The sequence below is a fragment of the Mastigoproctus giganteus genome, chromosome 7, assembly GCF_048544385.1.
Source record: "Mastigoproctus giganteus isolate SK-2022 chromosome 7, ASM4854438v1, whole genome shotgun sequence".
Lineage (NCBI taxonomy): Eukaryota > Metazoa > Arthropoda > Arachnida > Uropygi > Thelyphonidae > Mastigoproctus > Mastigoproctus giganteus.
This window is the reverse complement of record NC_143581.1, coordinates 234,949,486-234,967,768: the sequence shown is the minus strand read 5'-3', so window position 1 is coordinate 234,967,768 and position 18,283 is coordinate 234,949,486. Positions and strand designations below refer to the sequence as shown.

Below are 18,283 nucleotides of genomic sequence, written 5' to 3'. Positions count from 1 at the left end.
ATTTGTAAAATTCTTCATGAAAATTTTAACCAAATGGAGGGTCTGTACAAAATGTGTTGCACAGCTCAGAAATGAACAGAAGCAACATAGAGTATCATCATGCAAAGACTTCAATGAGACTTCTCATGGCTCTCAATTTTCTCAACTGCATTGTTACTGGAGATGAGTGTTGGGTTTTCAGTACGACCCTAAGAAGAAGTGCTAGAGCATGCAGTGGATTTCAAATTCATCACCAAGGCCCAAAAAGTTTAATTTACAGAAGTCCAGGATCAAGGCGATGCTGATCATTAGGGTTTTTTTTTTTTTTTTGAAAAACAGGGTGTGATTCACAAGGAATTTGTACCTAGGGAGGGAAATAGGAGGAAAGAGCCAGTTCTTCTTACAGGTGTTTCAAAATGCATTTCCTGGATGAAGCAGCAATTTTTAGAGAAAAGCATCTGGTTTTGTTGCATGAGAATGCCTCTGCCCATTTCTCTTGTTGATGAAACAAGTATTGTACAGATCAACCTACCCTATTCTAATGATCTAGAACCAGCAGACTTCCTCTTTCAAAACACAAAAATTGACTTTGAAGGAAAGAGATTTCAGGAACCACTAAACCAAACATCATCTCTTTATATGCCTATGCTGACTCTTTAAAGGAACTTTTAGAATGGTGTAATAAGTGCATTCAATCAGGTTAATCTTCAAAGTAATTCAATGATTACTTTGAAGAAAAATAGAAAACACCTTTGAGCTCTTTCCCACTTTATTCATTTTATTGCACCAATCAGGGTACTTTACTGTGCCACATATTAAATTTAACACCATAAGTTTCACTATGCTTTTTAGAATGCAATCCGATATTCCACATTAAATAACCCAAGTCAGCTAGAATGCAACATATCAAATATTTCATAATCTGACTGCAACTAAAGAAAGGGCGAAAGGTCATCATTTTACATAAAACCACCCATTTATTCATGATTAAAAGATCAAAAATTTTCAATTTTTCTATTGAGAAAAACTCAGTTTCCTTAACTGTTTCATAACAAACACTTACAATTAGATTAAATACAAAAAAAGACAACCAAAGAGCTAAACCACTCACCACGAAAATTTCTTGAGCCTCTTCCCGCTCCATACCTTCCCATAGCACCAAACCTGTCATTTCTATCATAAGGACTAGGTCTATTTGAAATCAGAGGGCGCATTTTGGGTGTTCCTACTCCTAAAGCTGCTCGCACTTCGTGTAAGCTGCTTTTGAATATTTCAATGTACCTAAATTTTGAAAAAACAAAGTTAGTTCCTGAAGTTTGGGAAATACAAGCATTCAGGCAATTAATCATTCAAAGTATTCACAAGCACAAGGATTAAAATATAAGTAATTGTAACAGCGTGGGAAACCACTATATAAATCATTACAAAATATAATCACAGGAAATAAGAAGGAAATAAAGTAATTTGAAAGGTTAAAGATCTTTCAAAGAGTTAAACTGAACATGCATGCCCACTCACACACGAAAAAAAAATGACAATCAAAGGAAAGGTGATAGTGGAAAGACTTAAGTAAATGCTAAAATCTGTTAACGACCTCACATTCCTGTATTGAAACATAGGAAGAAGTGAGAAGGAAAAAAAAGAAAAGAAAAAAGAACAAATAGACTCCCTTAAATAAGATTCATTGCAAAATTTCAGTAAAGAACTATGATAGGAGAATAATGAATTATAAAATTAACACAGTGTAATGAAATCAGTACAGGGTTTATAATAAGTATAAAATTCTACTAAACTACACTAGGGAACTACATTTCAATCTTCACACTCTCGTGTAGGTATCAGTATTGAAATGTGGATGTTAAGTTATATGCACAGAATAAGTCAATTTAAATAATAACAAAATATAAAATATTCATGTTAAACACACTGGGGAAGAAGAAGAAGAAGAAGAAGAAGAAGAAAAAAACCAACACCACTATAAATATATAGCTACCAACCTCTGACTTTAAATAAAAAAACAAAAAAAAAAAAATCGGAGATCAGGCAAAAAAAAACAGAATATTTTCTAAAAGCCAGGGATTTTTTAAATTTATTTATTAGACTATGTATAAATATAGTGCAAGTGCATCAGAAATACATAGCTATGTCTGAATAAATCAGAATATTAGTAAAACGGCATCGTTTTAAGTTATATCTCATATTGGGAATACCTTCACGAGTTGCCATGATATTGCACTACTTCGAATAAGTAACGCTTCACCTAAGGAGAAGACTAATGTTATTTATTTTCAGATAGATACCACCACCCAGACGGCACCGTTTCAGGGCTATTTGGCCCTTCTGATGCACTTGCACTATATTTATACATAGTCTAGACTCTCCCATAGCTTGAGGCTTATGCCCTAAATGCTTTAGAATTTATTTATTATTATTTTTTTAAAGTTTATATGCACTAGTTGAAATTTTTTATTAAATATCCTTTCCTTTTAGCCACTTATCTTTAGATAGTAGTAAACCTCTACCAGGAAGGCATGTGGCTCCCTTTTCAGGGAACAATTTAATAAGATGACTAGAGCAGCCTACTACCACTAAGTGCTCAATCTTCTCATTTAATATTTCTGATACTCCAGTTTTTAGGCAAATAGGAAAAAGGAATCCCATATGCTTTCTTGTTCAGAAAAAAACGTTGAATATTGTATCCTGTAGAATCACCTTACACAGCTGGCACTAGGGCTTACAATACCTGGATCCTGGTCATTTTTTTCCCGGTATTGATACAAAAAAAAAAAAAAAAAAAAACCAGTTTTTCGGTACTAATTTAAAAAAAAAAAAAAATAATAACTGTTTATAATTTAATCACATAAAGGTTATAAAATCACCTTTATGTGATTATGACGTCGTTATCTCTACTAACAAATGTTTGACGATTCAGGACACCATGCAACATTGCAACCTGCCAACTTCATGTTTGACCGTATCGTAACTCCCAAGTTCTGTTCCTCCACTACTGACTTTAGTTAAACTCCACCAAGTGTATTTTGGGGTTGCTGTTCCCCAGGTGTAAGACCTTGAATTTTGCTGAACTAAAGCACAGCTACCACTTTTCTGACCATCTGGAAGTCTATCTAGGTCACTCTGAAGAAGCTCTGCCTGGCGGCGATCATTAATTACTCTACTGATCTTTACATCATCTGCAAGTTTAGACCTCATGCCCTCCATCCCTTCATAGATGTCATTTAACATAATCAAAAACAACAGTGGTCCCAATACTGATCCTTGGGGAATCCAACTTTTTACATTAACCCAATCTGACGAATAACCATTTATCACAATCCTCTGTATGGTGCCCTCAAGCCAACTAAGGGTTTCCCCTATGATTCCAGCCTGCTCCAACTTATAAAGTAACCACTCATGTGGGACTGAATCAAATGTTTTGCTGAAATTGAAGTAAACAATGTCGAAATTATTCCGTAAATCCAGGTCACGAGTGACCTGTCAAAATAGCTAACCAGATTTGTTAAACATGATTTTCCCTTTACAAAACCATGCTGTGTATTCTACAGAATTACATTTCCATCTAAATGATCCTGAATTCCACCCTTGATCATTGCCTCCATGATTTTCTCTACTACTGAAGTTAGATTGGCCAGTCGGTAATTTCCCATTACACTCCTAGAACCACCTTTATGTTCCAATTTATACCAATCTAACGGAATCTTTCCGGTCCAGTGATGCTCTCTCATAACTAGCCTTAATGGTTCAATGCACTCACTTGCCGCCTCCTTTAAGATTATAGGGTATATGCCATCAACTACAGGAGCCTTACTTGCCTGCAGGCAGGAAAGTTCTCATTAAATAATCATTTGAAATTTCGACATCATTAATTACATTTTTTTCAACTTCACTTCCATAATATCTCATTGACACAAAGGGTTTTTTATGTAAATATCGATGCAAAGTAACTGTTGAGTTCATCTGCAACTTCAGCTATGTTATCTAATGCTATCCTACCTCCACTACATAAGGGCCAATCTGATTTGTCCTTCTGTTCTTTGCATTTATATGTGAAGAATTCCTTAACTGCACCCTTTGCTCTCTTCTTTATTCCTTATCTCTTTGCTCTGTCCCAGACTCAGTAAAGATACTATAGTGAAAATTATACTTCACTTAATAAAATGTCTTTCTCCTTCAGAAAATGAACATAATTAAACCATGGAAGATCAAAATGGAACAGAAAATCAGTGTTCTGCAAATTCTTTCCAAAATAAGAAATTGCCTGAATGTGATATTAAAAGATGAACTTGAGTTGGAAATTAATGAAATACTTTTTACTATTTTTGCTAAAAAAATTAAAAGCCTAGAAAATATGGAGTGAGATAGTCTACAATTATCTCAGTACAATAGTACTACCAGAAACCAGAATAAAATCCAAAAGGGCATTTTCTGCCGCTCATCAAATACTGTATGTACTAAAATTAGATCCATTTTAAACGATCATACTATTGATTGCTTATGTTTCTTAAGAGCTCACTTTATTTGGACAGGTAGTGTGGATGCTTAAACAAAACTAAACTTTGCAGTAACAATATGTATTTTTTTATTTTTAGAATAACTGCATTTTAATGATTTTTTCAGAATATTTATTATTGCAATAAGTTTATTTAAAGCATGAATTCAAGTAATTAAAGTGCTTGTTATTTTCCTTACTTTACTGTGCCTAATTGTCATCAAAATTTATTGAGAATGTTTGTTTTTGGAATGCCGGTATTGTAACCCCTAGCTGGCACTGAGAGCAAGATGCTTTAGATGTAACAACAGGCACTGCAATGGGAAACAGCTTGTAATCTTGGTATTTTTTGAATGCAATGATCGCGTAGGGAAACTGCATTGTTTGACCTAGACAGGACAAAGACCAAAGTTGTAGGTAAACTTGTTTTGTGACTAAGTTCTTGTGAGCAAAGTAATCTTTTGTGACAATGATACTGCAAAGACATCTGTCACTGAAGAAGTGATACAAAAATAACACAGAACACTTGACCCCCCACCATTATGTACTTATTTCCAATTCAGAAATAAACATTAATACCAACGTAGGTTTTAAGTGCTTTATTATCTTCAAAATCTTGTAATCACTCTGATTACACCAACCTAAAGCAATTGAAAACTGCCCATTTTCAATTGCTTCTTCTTTCCCTAGCTATACAATTTCACTAACAATGCTTGTTGTTCTTGTTTTTCCACAACTATTTTGCCATTAGGAAACTTCTGAACAATGAACCTACATCATCAGCACACCTCACTGAGGAAAAATATGTTCTAGGACAAAAGATGCAAATAAACACTGGGGTATATGACATGTTTTTTGTCTCCATGAAATGAAACATCTATTTTTGCACTTCTTTCTGCTTGCTGTCATCAAGCCAATGTTTGCAAATGTCTGATTACATTGTATTTCCTTTCCTGTTGCTTGAAACCGAAATATCACATTTATATACAGTATGCGTCATTTTTTTCTTCTCCACATTTTACAATACATGGAAAATCTAACACGTGTGTCTTGCTAAATTTTACACTACATTTCTTTGGCATCATACTGAAAGACATGTTAATCAGCTTTGAATCACTAAGGTACAATGAAATATCACGTTACAGCACACAACACTTTTATGGCGAATTTCTATTTTGCAATGTATACTACCACAACCCACCTGATGGCTGATATGTTAAAAAATAAGCAGAAATTCATGGGGGGAGAAGAAACTTTGTCACTATACTATGATGATGAGACAGAGATTGGCAGCTATGTAAATAGTATTTTAAACTCAACCATAAATGACATTATCTCCTTTTAACCACAGATTATCTTGGAAGCTACTAGGCTTTACATACCAACTAAGAAATATTGTTCAAGGTTTAGACCAAAATGGATGTCAGATGAACTAATGAGGCATATGGCAGAGAAGAAAAATGCATGGGATACTTACAAATTAACACGACACAGAAGCCTATGATAGATACAAGTTGATATGCAACCAAGTTACAAAGGAGGTTAGGCAGGCGAAGGCAGATTACGAGAAATCCTTGGCAAGGGATGCAAAGAAAAACAGCAAAGAGTTCTTTACTTATGTAAACTCTAGAAGGAAGGGGATGAATCAGATTGGTCCACTTGATATTGATGGGTCAACTGTTGATGATCCTGCTCAGGTAGCTAACAAACTAAATGAATATTTTGCATCGACATTCACACATGAGGAGTTATTCAGCAAGGGGAATGCCAGAGGTGTATTCAACTCTAGCAGTAAGCTACAGAATCTTGAAATAACTGGGAGTAAAGTGGAGGAGAAACTGTTGAAGATAAACACAAGAAAGGCACCCGGGGTGGATGGGATCTATCCAGTTATATTAAAGGAGGCAGCAAAGGAAGTAAGCAAACCCTTAGCCATAATTATGAGAGCTTCCTTGGACTCAGGGGAGGTACCCATAGACTGGAAATGTGCAAATGTGACCCCAATTCACAAAGGAGGATCAAAGGCTGACACAAGTAATTATAGACCTGTGAGCTTAACTTCTGTTCCAGGAAAATTAATGGAGGCACTGGTTAAAGAAGCACTGCAGGATCATTTAGACAAGACTTCAGTTATAGCTCAGACACAGCATGGTTTTGTTAAGGGGAAGTCTTGCCTGACCAACTTGATTGGATACTATGATGCAGTCACAAAAGAACTGGATGCAGGGAATAACTTTGATATTATATACTTGGATCTTAGAAAGGCTTTTGATACTGTTGCACATGGAAGACTGCTACACAAATTGGAGCAGTGTGACATTGGAGGCAAATTGCTGCTATGGATAAAGGGGTGGTTGAGGGGGAGAAGACAGAGAGTGGTAATCAATGGACACTGCTCATCGTGGACTAATGTTATTAGTGGAGTCCCTCAGAGCTCAGTGTTGGGTCCATTATTGTTTTCTGTATTTATAAATGATATTGATGATGGTATATCAAGCTTAATGTCCAAGTTTGCAGACGATACAAAGGTTGGCAGGGTTGTCAAGGACACTACTGACACTATGCTGCTGCAACAGGATCTGGAAAGGTTGAGCAGATGGGCTGAGAGGTGGCAAATGAAGTTTAACATTGACAAATGTAAAGTACTACACATGGGAAACAGCAACCCCAGAGCAACGTATCAACTCTGTGGTACTACACTGACAGTGGTAGAGAATGAAAGGGACTTGGGGGTGGTTGTGCAGGCAGATATGAAGTTCTCTGAGCAGTGCAGACGGGCTGCAAGAGTAGCTCATGGAGTATTGTCAATGATATACAGGAATTTTTCCAGCAGGGATAAGGAGGTGATTATTCCATTGTATAAGGCAATGGTCAGGCCACACCTAGAGTACTGTATACAGGTCTGGAGGCCTCATTTCAAGAAGGATGTAGAGCTGCTGGAACGAGTACAGAGAAGGGCAACAAGATTAGTGAATGGAACAAAGGGGTGCTCTTACGAAGAAAGGCTTAAGTTTTGCAAATTACAGTGTCTGGAGACTAGGCACCAGCGAGGTGATCTGATAGAGGTGTATAAGCTAATGGGTAGAGGCTCAAGCTAATGGGAATGCTGTGGCCCAGGGGAGAACTGAGGGGGGCAGTTGTCCTCTGAATCACAGCCTTGTAAGATGCACTATTTGCTTGATGTTTGCGGAGCAGTCAAGTATGGGACATGATACTGCCATGGGGGATGTCTTTGTGTGTGTGCGATGCAAGGAGTGTAAGGAGATAAGGCGACAACTCAGCGTTGTTATGGGCCTATATGAGAGCTTGAAGGATAGGGTGGATGCCCTCGAAGGATTACAAGTGAGGGGCCCATCAAGCTCTCAGCTGCCCACACCAATGCCAGAGCTTGCACTTGGTCATCGCGGAACACAGCGGCAACCCCCAAGGCAGAATGCGCTGGTCCCAAAGGAACTAGAAGTTGTCGGTGACTCTATTGTCAGGGAAACGGGAAACATGCTTTGTAAAAAGGATAGGTGGAATAGGACCAGGGTATGTCTGCCAGGGGCAAAAGTTGATGACGTTGTAGAGCGGATATCATCTTTTAAGGGCACAAAAGGTGATATAGTTGTACACGTTGGCACTAATGACATTAAGAGTAGAAGACCGGCGGAATTACTTGACAAGTACAGGTCACTGATGAAAAAAAGCCGTGAATTAGGGTTGAAATTGAAAGTGTCTGCAATTCTGCCCAGACACGATAGGAGGGAGTATATGATGAGAGCCCTGTCAATCAATTCGGCCCTGGAAAGATTGTGCAGGGCTCAAGGGGTAGAATTTTTTTCAGCCTGGTCTGTACTTGTTAACAGGAGAGACTGCTTCTACAGGGATGGGATACACTTAAATAGAAAGGGTGCAAGAATGTTTGCTGATGCTATCGAGGCAATGTTAGGTGGGTCGGAAAACTGCTAGATTGGGGGGATACAAGGACTAATAGATTAACAGTAGCCACTGGCAGAGGTGAAAGTGATTCTTGCACTGCTTCTATTGGAATGAGCCGCAGCCTGGAAAATAAGATGCAGGATATTTCAGAGACTGCTGGGAATCATTGGGGTACAAGTAAACACATGGGTTGTGTTAGGGTAGCTAAGAAAAAGAACAGGTGCATGTATACTTGTGTGTACACCAATGCTAGGAGTTTAGTAAATAAATTTGATGAATTTGAGGTATTGCTCAAAACATCAAAGGCAGATATTGTGGGGATTTCAGAGACGTGGTGTCACACAGATATAAGAAATGCAGAACTGGAATTTGGGGAGTACAATGTCTACAGAAAGGATAGACAGGATAGGAAGGGAGGAGGGGTTATGCTATTAGTTAAAAAACACATAAAATCCAAGGAAGTGAAGCCAGTCGACATCGCTGGACAGTGCAGTGTCGAGTCAGTTTGGTGTGACATAAGCATTGGGAGATCAAAATTGAGAGTAGGAGTGTGCTATAGGCCTAATGACTCTGATGAGTATAATAAGAAACTGTTCGGAGAAATAGAGTGGGCCAGTAAATCAGAGAGTCTTATAATGGGGGATTTTAATTTCCCAGATATTGACTGGAATTTGGGGGCTGGTCACTCACACAGTAGCAAGGCTTTTGTGGATTTATTGGATGATTGTTTTCTACATCAGCATGTTCGGGAGGCAACTAGAGGGAGTAATACTCTTGATTTGATTATCAGTAGTGATTCTTCATGCATTAAGAATCTGCAGATAAATGAACCACTTGGTGGCAGTGATCACAGTGTGCTGAAGTGGGAGTTACTCAAAGAGGTAACTACCATTAGGGGTAAAGGGAAGGGGTATTGCTTTCGTAAAGGCGACTACAATGGACTGAGACAGTATTTAAATTCTATACAGTGGGATCAACTGATGATATTGCCAACAGCAAATTCAAAATGGGAAGCATTCAAAGAACTTATCGTGGAAGCTACTAGGCTTTACATACCAACTAAGAAATATTGTTCAAGGTTAGGCCTAAATGGTTGTCAGATGAACTAATGAGGCATATGGCAGAGAAGAAAAATGCATGGGATACATACAAATTAACACGTGACACGGACGCCTATGATAGATACAAGTTGATCTGTAACCAAGTTACAAAGGAGGTTAGGCAGGCGAAGGCAGATTACGAGAGATCCTTGGCAAGGGATGCGAAGAAAAACAGCAAAGAGTTCTTTACTTATGTAAACTCTAGAAGGAAGGGGATGAATCAGATTGGTCCACTTGAGATCGATGGGTCAACTGTTGATGACCCTGCTCGGGTAGCTAACAAACTAAATGAATATTTTGCATCGACATTCACACATGAGGAGTTATTCAGCGAGGGGAATGCCAGAGGTGTATTCAACTCTAGCAGTAACTAGAGAATCTTGTAATAACTGAGAGCAAAGTGGAGGAGAAATTGTTGAAGATAAACACAAGAAAGGCACCTGGGGTGGATGGGATCTATCCAGTTATATTAAAGGAGGCAGCAAAGGAGGTAAGCAAACCCTTAGCCATAATTATGAGAGCTTCCTTGGACTCAGGGGAGGTACCCATTGACTGGAGATGTGCAAATGTGACCCCAATTCACAAAGGGGGATCAAAGGCTGACACAAGTAATTATAGACCTGTGAGTTTAACTTCTGTTCCAGGAAAATTAATGGAGGCACTGGTGAAAGAAGCACTGCAGGATCATCTAGACAAGACTTCAGTTATAGCTAGGACACAGCATGGTTTTGTTAAGGGGAAGTCTTGCCTGACCAACTTGATTGGATACTATGATGCAGTCACAAAAGAACTGGATGCAGGGAATAACTTTGATATTATATACTTGGATCTTAGAAAGGCTTTTGATACTGTTGCACATGGAAGACTGCTGCACAAATTGGAGCAGTGTGGCATTGGAGGCAAGTTGCTGCTATGGATAAAGGGGTGGTTGAGGGGGAGAAGACAGAGAGTGGTAATCAATGGACACTGCTCATCGTGGACTAATGTTATTAGTGGAGTCCCTCAGGGTTCAGTATTGGGGCCTTTATTGTTTTCTGTATTTATAAATGATATTGATGATGGTATATCAGGCTTAATGTCCAAGTTTGCAGACGATACGAAGGTTGGCAGGGTTGTCAAGGACACTACTGACACTATGCTGCTGCAACAGGATTTGGAAAGGTTGAGCAGATGGGCTTCGAGGTGGCAAATGAAGTTTAACATTGACAAATGTAAAGTACTACATATGGGAAACAGCAACCCCAGAGCAACGTATCAACTCTGTGGTACTACACTGACAGTGGTAGAGAATGAAAGGGACCTGGGGGTGGTGGTGCAGGCAGATATGAAGTTCTCTGAGCAGTGCAGACGAGCTGCAAGAGTAGCTCATGGTGTATTGTCAATGATATATAGGAATTTTTCTAGCAGGGATAAGGAGGTGATTATTCCCTTGTATAAGGCAATGGTCAGGCCACACCTAGAGTACTGTATACAGGCCTGGAGGCCTCATTTCAGGAAGGATGTAGAGCTGCTGGAACGAGTACAGAGAAGGGCAACTAGATTGGTGAATGGGACAAAGGGGTTCTCTTACGAAGAAAGGCTTAAGTTTTGCAAATTACAGTGTCTGGAAACTAGGCACCAGCGGGGTGATCTGATAGAGGTGTACAAAGCCTTGAATGGTTTGAGCATGCTCAATGCTGATGGGATTCTTCCTCTAGCTCAGAAAAATCACCTGAGAGGGCATAAATTCAAATTGAGGAAAGACAGATGTAGGATAGATGTGCGGAAATTTGCCTTTAGCCAGCGGGTGGTTGGTGGGTGGAACAGACTTCCATCCCTTGTCGTGGAAGTTGATAGCCTAAATAAGTTTAAGGCTCAGCTGGACAGGTATTTCGAACGAACAGAGGGGTGAAGTGGAAGTGGTTATTTTTATTTATTTATGTTACTTTTTTTTTTTTTTTTTTGGCTGATGCTGCATAAGCTTGCTTTCTTGCATCAAATGCCTCTACTAATGCTAATGCTAATGCTAATAAAGCCTTGAATGGTTTAAGCATGCTCAATGCTAATGGGATTCTTCCTCTAGCTCAGAAAAATCACCTGAGAGGGCATAAATTCAAATTGAGGAAAGACAGATGTAGGATAGACGTGCAGAAATTTGCCTTTAGCCAGCGGGTGGTTGGTTGTTGGAACAGACTTCCATCCCTTGTGGTGGAGGTTGATAGCCTAAATAAGTTTAAGGCTCAGCTGGACAGGTATTTTGAACGAACAGAGGGGTGAAGTGGAAGTGGTTTTTTTTTTTTTTTTTTTTTTTTTTTGGCTGATGCTGCATAAGCTTGCTTTCTTGCATCAAATGCCTCTACTAATGCTAATGCTAGATGGTGCTATGGCCATCAGCATTTTTCCATCCTTGCATTTTCAAAAAAGCATTGCAGTGGCAGTTATCCATAGAAAAGCATGCCAACAAATTTAATCACAGGATATTACACATCCAACTTATCAGAATACAAGCAGATCTGTGAGGCTGACTTTACAGTGCATAAAATCTTAAACTAAAGGCAAGTTCTTTGCATGAGACATGAATTAATACCAGTATATATACTTAAGTAATATAAAGCCCATATGTAAAAAGTGCAAAAAGAGCAAAGAAACAAATAAATAAACGAGGACAGAAGTAGAAAAGGAAAGTGAGTGGAAAGAATATGTTTAAGATTTTGCCACCATTATAACTAGTCATATAGCTCATCAGGTGCATGCTTTAAGTAAGGTGGAAAACAACAGATGGCTCAAGATTGGTTCACATTTTGCATTAATGCCATGGAAGAGGAGGCCTAGTGGCTGTTTGTGTCTCTAATACAGTTATGATGGCAACAAAAATGAAACTTAGTGACCTTGTTATTCGTTGTGAGAAATTGAATTCTTCCACTGTACACTATTAAAAGCAAAATTTCATGTAACTGATAGACTGCACATTACTGTAAAAATTATTCCTGAAGAAAAATTAATTTTTTTCCCATTATCCCCTGCAAAAGCATTTATCTGAAGCACATCCAGCAATATATTGACACTTTCAGTTGGCATGTTTACTGTAATTTCTTCATATTTAACACTAAATAGTTATATTATTTCAATCAATATAACATTTAGATATACGTTCAGCTGTTAGACTTTAATATTCAATGAAATGAGCTTCTTCAATCCATCTTACTTCTCCATCACTAAAAATACCTTTCGAAAATCCAGCACCTCTCAATCCCCAGGTTTAAAAATTTTTAAGAGTACTATATTTTCACCTAACGTTGTGGAGACATATTTATATCAGAACGTGGTCACCATACTGACCCTGATTAAACTCAAGCAAGGCCAACAAAATGCCAAAGCACCTAATATACATATTCATGAATATCTATTGTAGTTACATATTCATGTAACTATAATACATTCCAAATTTCACTAAAAACAAGAAGAAAAGGCCCACAAAAATTTAGGAAGTGTGAGCAGGTGATGCAATGATCTTGAGAAAAATCTGCCAGCCCAGGATGAATCTTGCCTGTCAATCCATTCAACCCCAGAGATCTGGGAATCTCAATCCCTACATGAGTTGCATTGTATATGCAATTTTCAACGAAAGCAATAAAAATACACATGTGGCAGACATTATATACAGCACATGAAGCAAAAATCTTTTCTGATTGGGTTGACCTTGTGCAGAAGGGGGACTATAAGAATGTTTGTTGATGCTACAGAAGCACTGTCAAATGACTGAGAAAAACCGCTGGTTTGAGGGAGGGAGGGATTAACACTAACAGTGCCAAATGAAACGCCATGCATATTAAAATTCAGCAAGTGGTAAAGCTGAACACTTAATGACACCATGACGCTTTTTCTGTGGCCATATATAAGTTGATTGAAACTAACAAGGGTCATCTGAATAATTGTTATTTCAAGGAATGAGTTAAGTTTTTATATTTTGGGCATGGTAAATAGTGAAAACTGCAGAATTTAGGTGCTTGAAAACCCCACATTCTTCAAGAATTTTAGAGGGAGTCATTTTAATGTGTTTGTGCATAATTGCTCACCACAAAGTGATTGGTCGTTGAAAAGGCAAACACTGCTAATTATGTGGATAAGGCTGTTGCTGTATACGGAAAATCTGCAAAAATCTTACAAAGATAGCACTCTTTCAGACTGAAGCTAGGAAGATGGAAATCTCCCAGCCTGCACATTTCCAGGTCGATGGAATGGACTAGGACCACTTTTTTCTTCCCTTCTTCATGAATAAAACCCTATGGATTTTTTTACTGGTGGGAATACATTAAAGCTCAAGGGTAACACAGGGTAATGTGTTTGTGCATAATTGCTCACCACAAAGTGATTGGTCGTTGAAAAGGCAAACACTGCTAATTATGTGGATAAGTCTGTTGCTGTATACGGAAAATCTGCAATAATCTTACAAAGATAGCACTCTTTCAGACTGAAGCTAGGAAGATGGAAATCTCCCAGCCTGCACATTTCCAGGTCGATGGAATCGACTAGGATCACTTTTTTCTTCCCTTCTTCATGAATAAAACCCTATGGATTTTTTTACTGGTGGGAATACATTAAAGGTCAAGAGTAACACACCAAAGTTCAAACAGTGAATAAAATCTGTGTTCAACAATATAGTTTTTACAGGTAATGTAGTACAGAGGGTTTCTTCCATGTAGAAAGTGATGTGAAAACTTGTTTTAAAAAAAAATCCCTGAAATTTTGTTGAAAGAAGCTTATGTTAATAATTATTTCACTTAACTTATCATGTAATGGAAATAGTTTATAAAAAATGCCATATAATTCAGGTATGATTATGCTTTATCTATAATGCCTGGCGGTTCTGCATATAAGGCTGACCTTTGAAAATAAGTAAAAAAAAATCTAAAATTTTAAGGTGACCAACTTTTTTTTTTTTTTTTTTATGAAAACCCCAAACATGTGAGGTATTAGAACCTATAGTACTTAGTACCCAGCTTCAGTCAGAGGTTGAGAAGATATCTGTTGATGTTAGACTTGAACTTCTGTAGACTGAAATTTTCAGGAAATATGTATAGAGGTTGTTCCAGAAAACGGCACTTGAAAGAATAAATGAGGAGATGAAAAGTTGGTTCTGTGTGTTTGAAGTTGGACAGTAAATGGATGTTGGCTGGCGGTGGCACATGTTAGGACTGTTTTGAAAGAGAGAGCGAGAATTATAGAAGCCAATTCAGAAGAACAGGGCCACTGGAGGTATCTGTAGAAAAGGCATGCAGCAGAAACAGTACATCTATGAGACAGCGAGTGCAGAGAGGCATGCAGAAGAAACAGTACATCTATGAGAAAGCGAGTGGAGAGACTCTGTTAGAGATGATTCATTAATTAACCTAACTGCCCTCTTCTGAATGGAATCTAGAAGCCTGAGAGAGGTTTTGGGGGCACTGCCCCAAATGTGGGATTAATATTCCATGTTCGGGCGGATTTTCGATGTGTACGGAGTGAACAGATGTTTGGAAGAAAAGTAATGCCGAGAGCGAAAGAGAAAACCAACCAAGTTTTTTAGGTGCAGAGGAAGCAATATCTGTAATGCACTTGTGCCTAGAGAGATTAGAAGTCAGGGTAATCCCCAAAAGAGACATATCATTTTGCCTATGAATCGGAGTGTCACAAAAGATAAGCATAGGAGCAGAAGAATCCTTTTTGAGAGATATAAGACAAGACTGAGTTTTAGAAGGGTTGAAATCAACCCCACTGGAGAATTACCTGGAGATCGGCATTTAAGGAACTGGTAGCAGATATTCGAGAAGTTGAAGCTGGTTGAGCAGGGAAAGGTTTCTCAAAATGGAAAGTGGAATGCAATGTGCTATCATCAGCAAAACTATGGATAGGATTTCCAGTCAATGGAAGAGGGTCATTAATATACAAGATGAAAGAGTGGGGGAGAGAACCTGAACCTAGGGGGACAACAGCATTAGTTGAGAAGTTAGAAGACAGAGAGTCACCTACCATCATCCTCAGTGAGCGATCAGAGAAAACTGGATAACCAATTACAAAAAATTGTTGGCAAACCATAAGACGGAAGCTTGTTTAGAAGACCTTTATGCCAAACACGATCAAAAGCTTCTGCTTGTGTTTCACTGAACTTTTCCATTGAATTTGTCCTATGTTCTATTAATATTTTAGAAATAAACAAGGAGTTATTATTCAGTCAATAAGATTTCTTCTTAACCAAATCTCCTTATGCAAATAAATTATGAAACGGTATGGTGAAACAAAATTACTTAATTTAAAACTCAATATGTTCCTCACGGATAGTTCAACAACCCATGATCACAGCGATTAACCCCAACCTGATCCCAGAAATATTAAACCCCCACATGCAACCTCTAGCGAAGGAAGACATTTTGTCATAAACGCAAATTTGGAATACGAATAATATACTATTAAAATGAAATAAAAGTATGATAAAATAATGAAATTAAAAAAAAAAAAAAAAACACTCACTGAAATACGAATAAAATATTATTAAAATGCGATACAACAATGAAATTAAAGAATTCCTCTCTTAAGTGGAATGAAACTAACGAAACGTGTATGTTCGGAATCTTATAAATAGGAGATTAGTCTTTGGACGCAATGCGTTCGAATGACCACGAATCAGATATGAGAAATGGATGACGAATGTAAATAGTCTTTTTGTATTTTCATTTCTAAAGTCTCGGCAATCAATAACTTAGTATAATTATGTTGAATATTTAAAATTATGGCTTCGTTAAACAAGAACGTGTGGTTTTTCATTTATCGCATGGAATGCTAGTTCCGATGCATTCGCACGTGATGCACGTACTGATGCTTCATGTTGCTTAACACTCAAGTTTAAAATACATCTGGTAGATCCAATGTAAGAAGAATCACAATCCTTACAAGAGATGTGGTAGATGAGGTCATGTATTTGTTCGGAGGTCGACAGCACAGTGTGATTTTTGAATGTAGCACATAGTTTACAGACTGGTTTTGCTACTAAAGTCGAGAACTACTACAGGTAGTTCTCGACTTTACGAGTTAATTCTTTCCTAGCGTGCGCTCGTAAAGTTGGAATTTATTTCCCATAAACTGTTAAAAAATAGGGGGTTACGTTCTCAACAATGAAATTAGCGTATGTTTAAATAATGATTGATTTATCCAAATAAATGAAAACGTAGCCTGTAAAATCAAGCAAATTATAATAATAGAGAAATTATTTACGACTTACAAATGTTAAAGAATGTTTATTCTTCATCATTATTGATCGAGCACTGACTCTTTCCTCTTCAGACACCCTGGTAACTCAAAACATTCATAAAAAATTGTCAGCATTATCTTAACCCTGGATCTCTGTAAACAGAACTTTTTGGGCCTCAGGATGATTTTAAAGTCCACTGCAAACTCTAGCACTTTGTCTCTAGGTCAAAATGAAAAACCAACACTCATCTCCTCCAGTGACAATACAGGCGAGGGAAATAAGATTTGCCTCAACAAGTGTGAATGAAGTCTTCACACGATGACACTCTTCCCTGTTTCTGATCATCTGCAAGGCTGTGGTGAATGAAGTCTTCACACGATGACACTCTTCCCTGTTTCTGATCATCTGCAAGGCTGTGCAGCACAAGTTTTGCACAGACCTTCCTTTAGCTAAATCTTCATGCAGAATTTTACAAATCATCTCTTATTCATGTCCAACTCACCAGCCATTATTGTAATGGTCAAACGACAATCCCCTGCCACAATTTCCTTAACATTTGCAACTCTGTCCTCATTTTGCAAGACTAATGGGCACGCACTTCTTGGGTCATCACAAATCTAAATTTGAACTGCTTGTATCATCCAAACACACCGGTACAACTTAATGTTTCCTCATCATACACAGATTTTGACATTTCATGTTTCTGTTGCAGAATTTCCTTGTTTAACGCAAAATTTTATATTCTTTCATTGCTCCACTGCAAAATCATGATAAAGAAAGTTAATGCTACTAACAAAACTAGCTGTTACTTGCCACTTGTCAGCCTAATGATAGTCTGCATTTGAAGAAGTTTTGAAAAGAAACGTACGGTTTCCATTTAATTTCAAACTCATCAAACATGGCCGTAACAGCACCCGTCTGGGAACTTCACTGCCTCACCTAGTATATATTTCTCAAAAACATCGTTTGCTCACTTTTAAAACTGAAGAATCTATTCATTTTCTTCATTAGAAGAAAACACTTCCCGGAATTCATTGTATGTCATGTTTTGGGGTTTACTGAGTTCATCATCATCTTCCTCACTGTTCCAACCGAAGGTTGGGTCAGGTGAGTCAGTCAAAGCCTTCCATTTTTTTTTTTTTTTTTTAAATCTTCCCAGATCTTGCCTTCTATTGCTCTCTCCCACTCAATTCCCTTTCTTTCCACATCTCTAATCTGATCTTTCAAATTTGGTATCCCTGCCAGTAGTGTGTCAACCATTCTGAAAAACCATGTTATGATTGTCAAACTGTTTGAGCAAACGGGACAGGGTTGGAAAGATCTGAAATGCTTGTATGAAGATATAGATGAAGCCATTTTTAAGTGGGTGCAGTTGATTCGAGAACAAAACATGCAGATTTCATGGCCAATAATAAAAGAAAAGGCTATGGAGTACACATCTTTTCTGGGGCATAAAACATTCCAGGTCAGTTCTGATAGGCTAGAAAAATTTAACCCCGGTTGCAGCTATGCGGAAAACGGGGTTAAATAATAAATCAATAAATTCTAAAATTTTTACTCTATCTACAGAGC

General features: G+C 37.8%; 1 protein-coding gene across 2 annotated transcripts in view; it reads right to left on the bottom strand.

Annotated features, from left to right (window-relative positions):
- The window catches only part of LOC150083780 (heterogeneous nuclear ribonucleoprotein H2-like), a 166,577-nt gene that overhangs the window by 32,728 nt on the left and 115,566 nt on the right, over positions 1-18,283 (bottom strand). For both annotated transcript variants that reach the window (XM_090377485.1, XM_090377486.1), the window contains one exon: positions 1,091-1,260. In XM_090377485.1, coding sequence (XP_090233611.1) covers positions 1,091-1,260 — 170 coding nt within the window. The remainder of the gene's footprint in view (positions 1-1,090; positions 1,261-18,283) is intronic.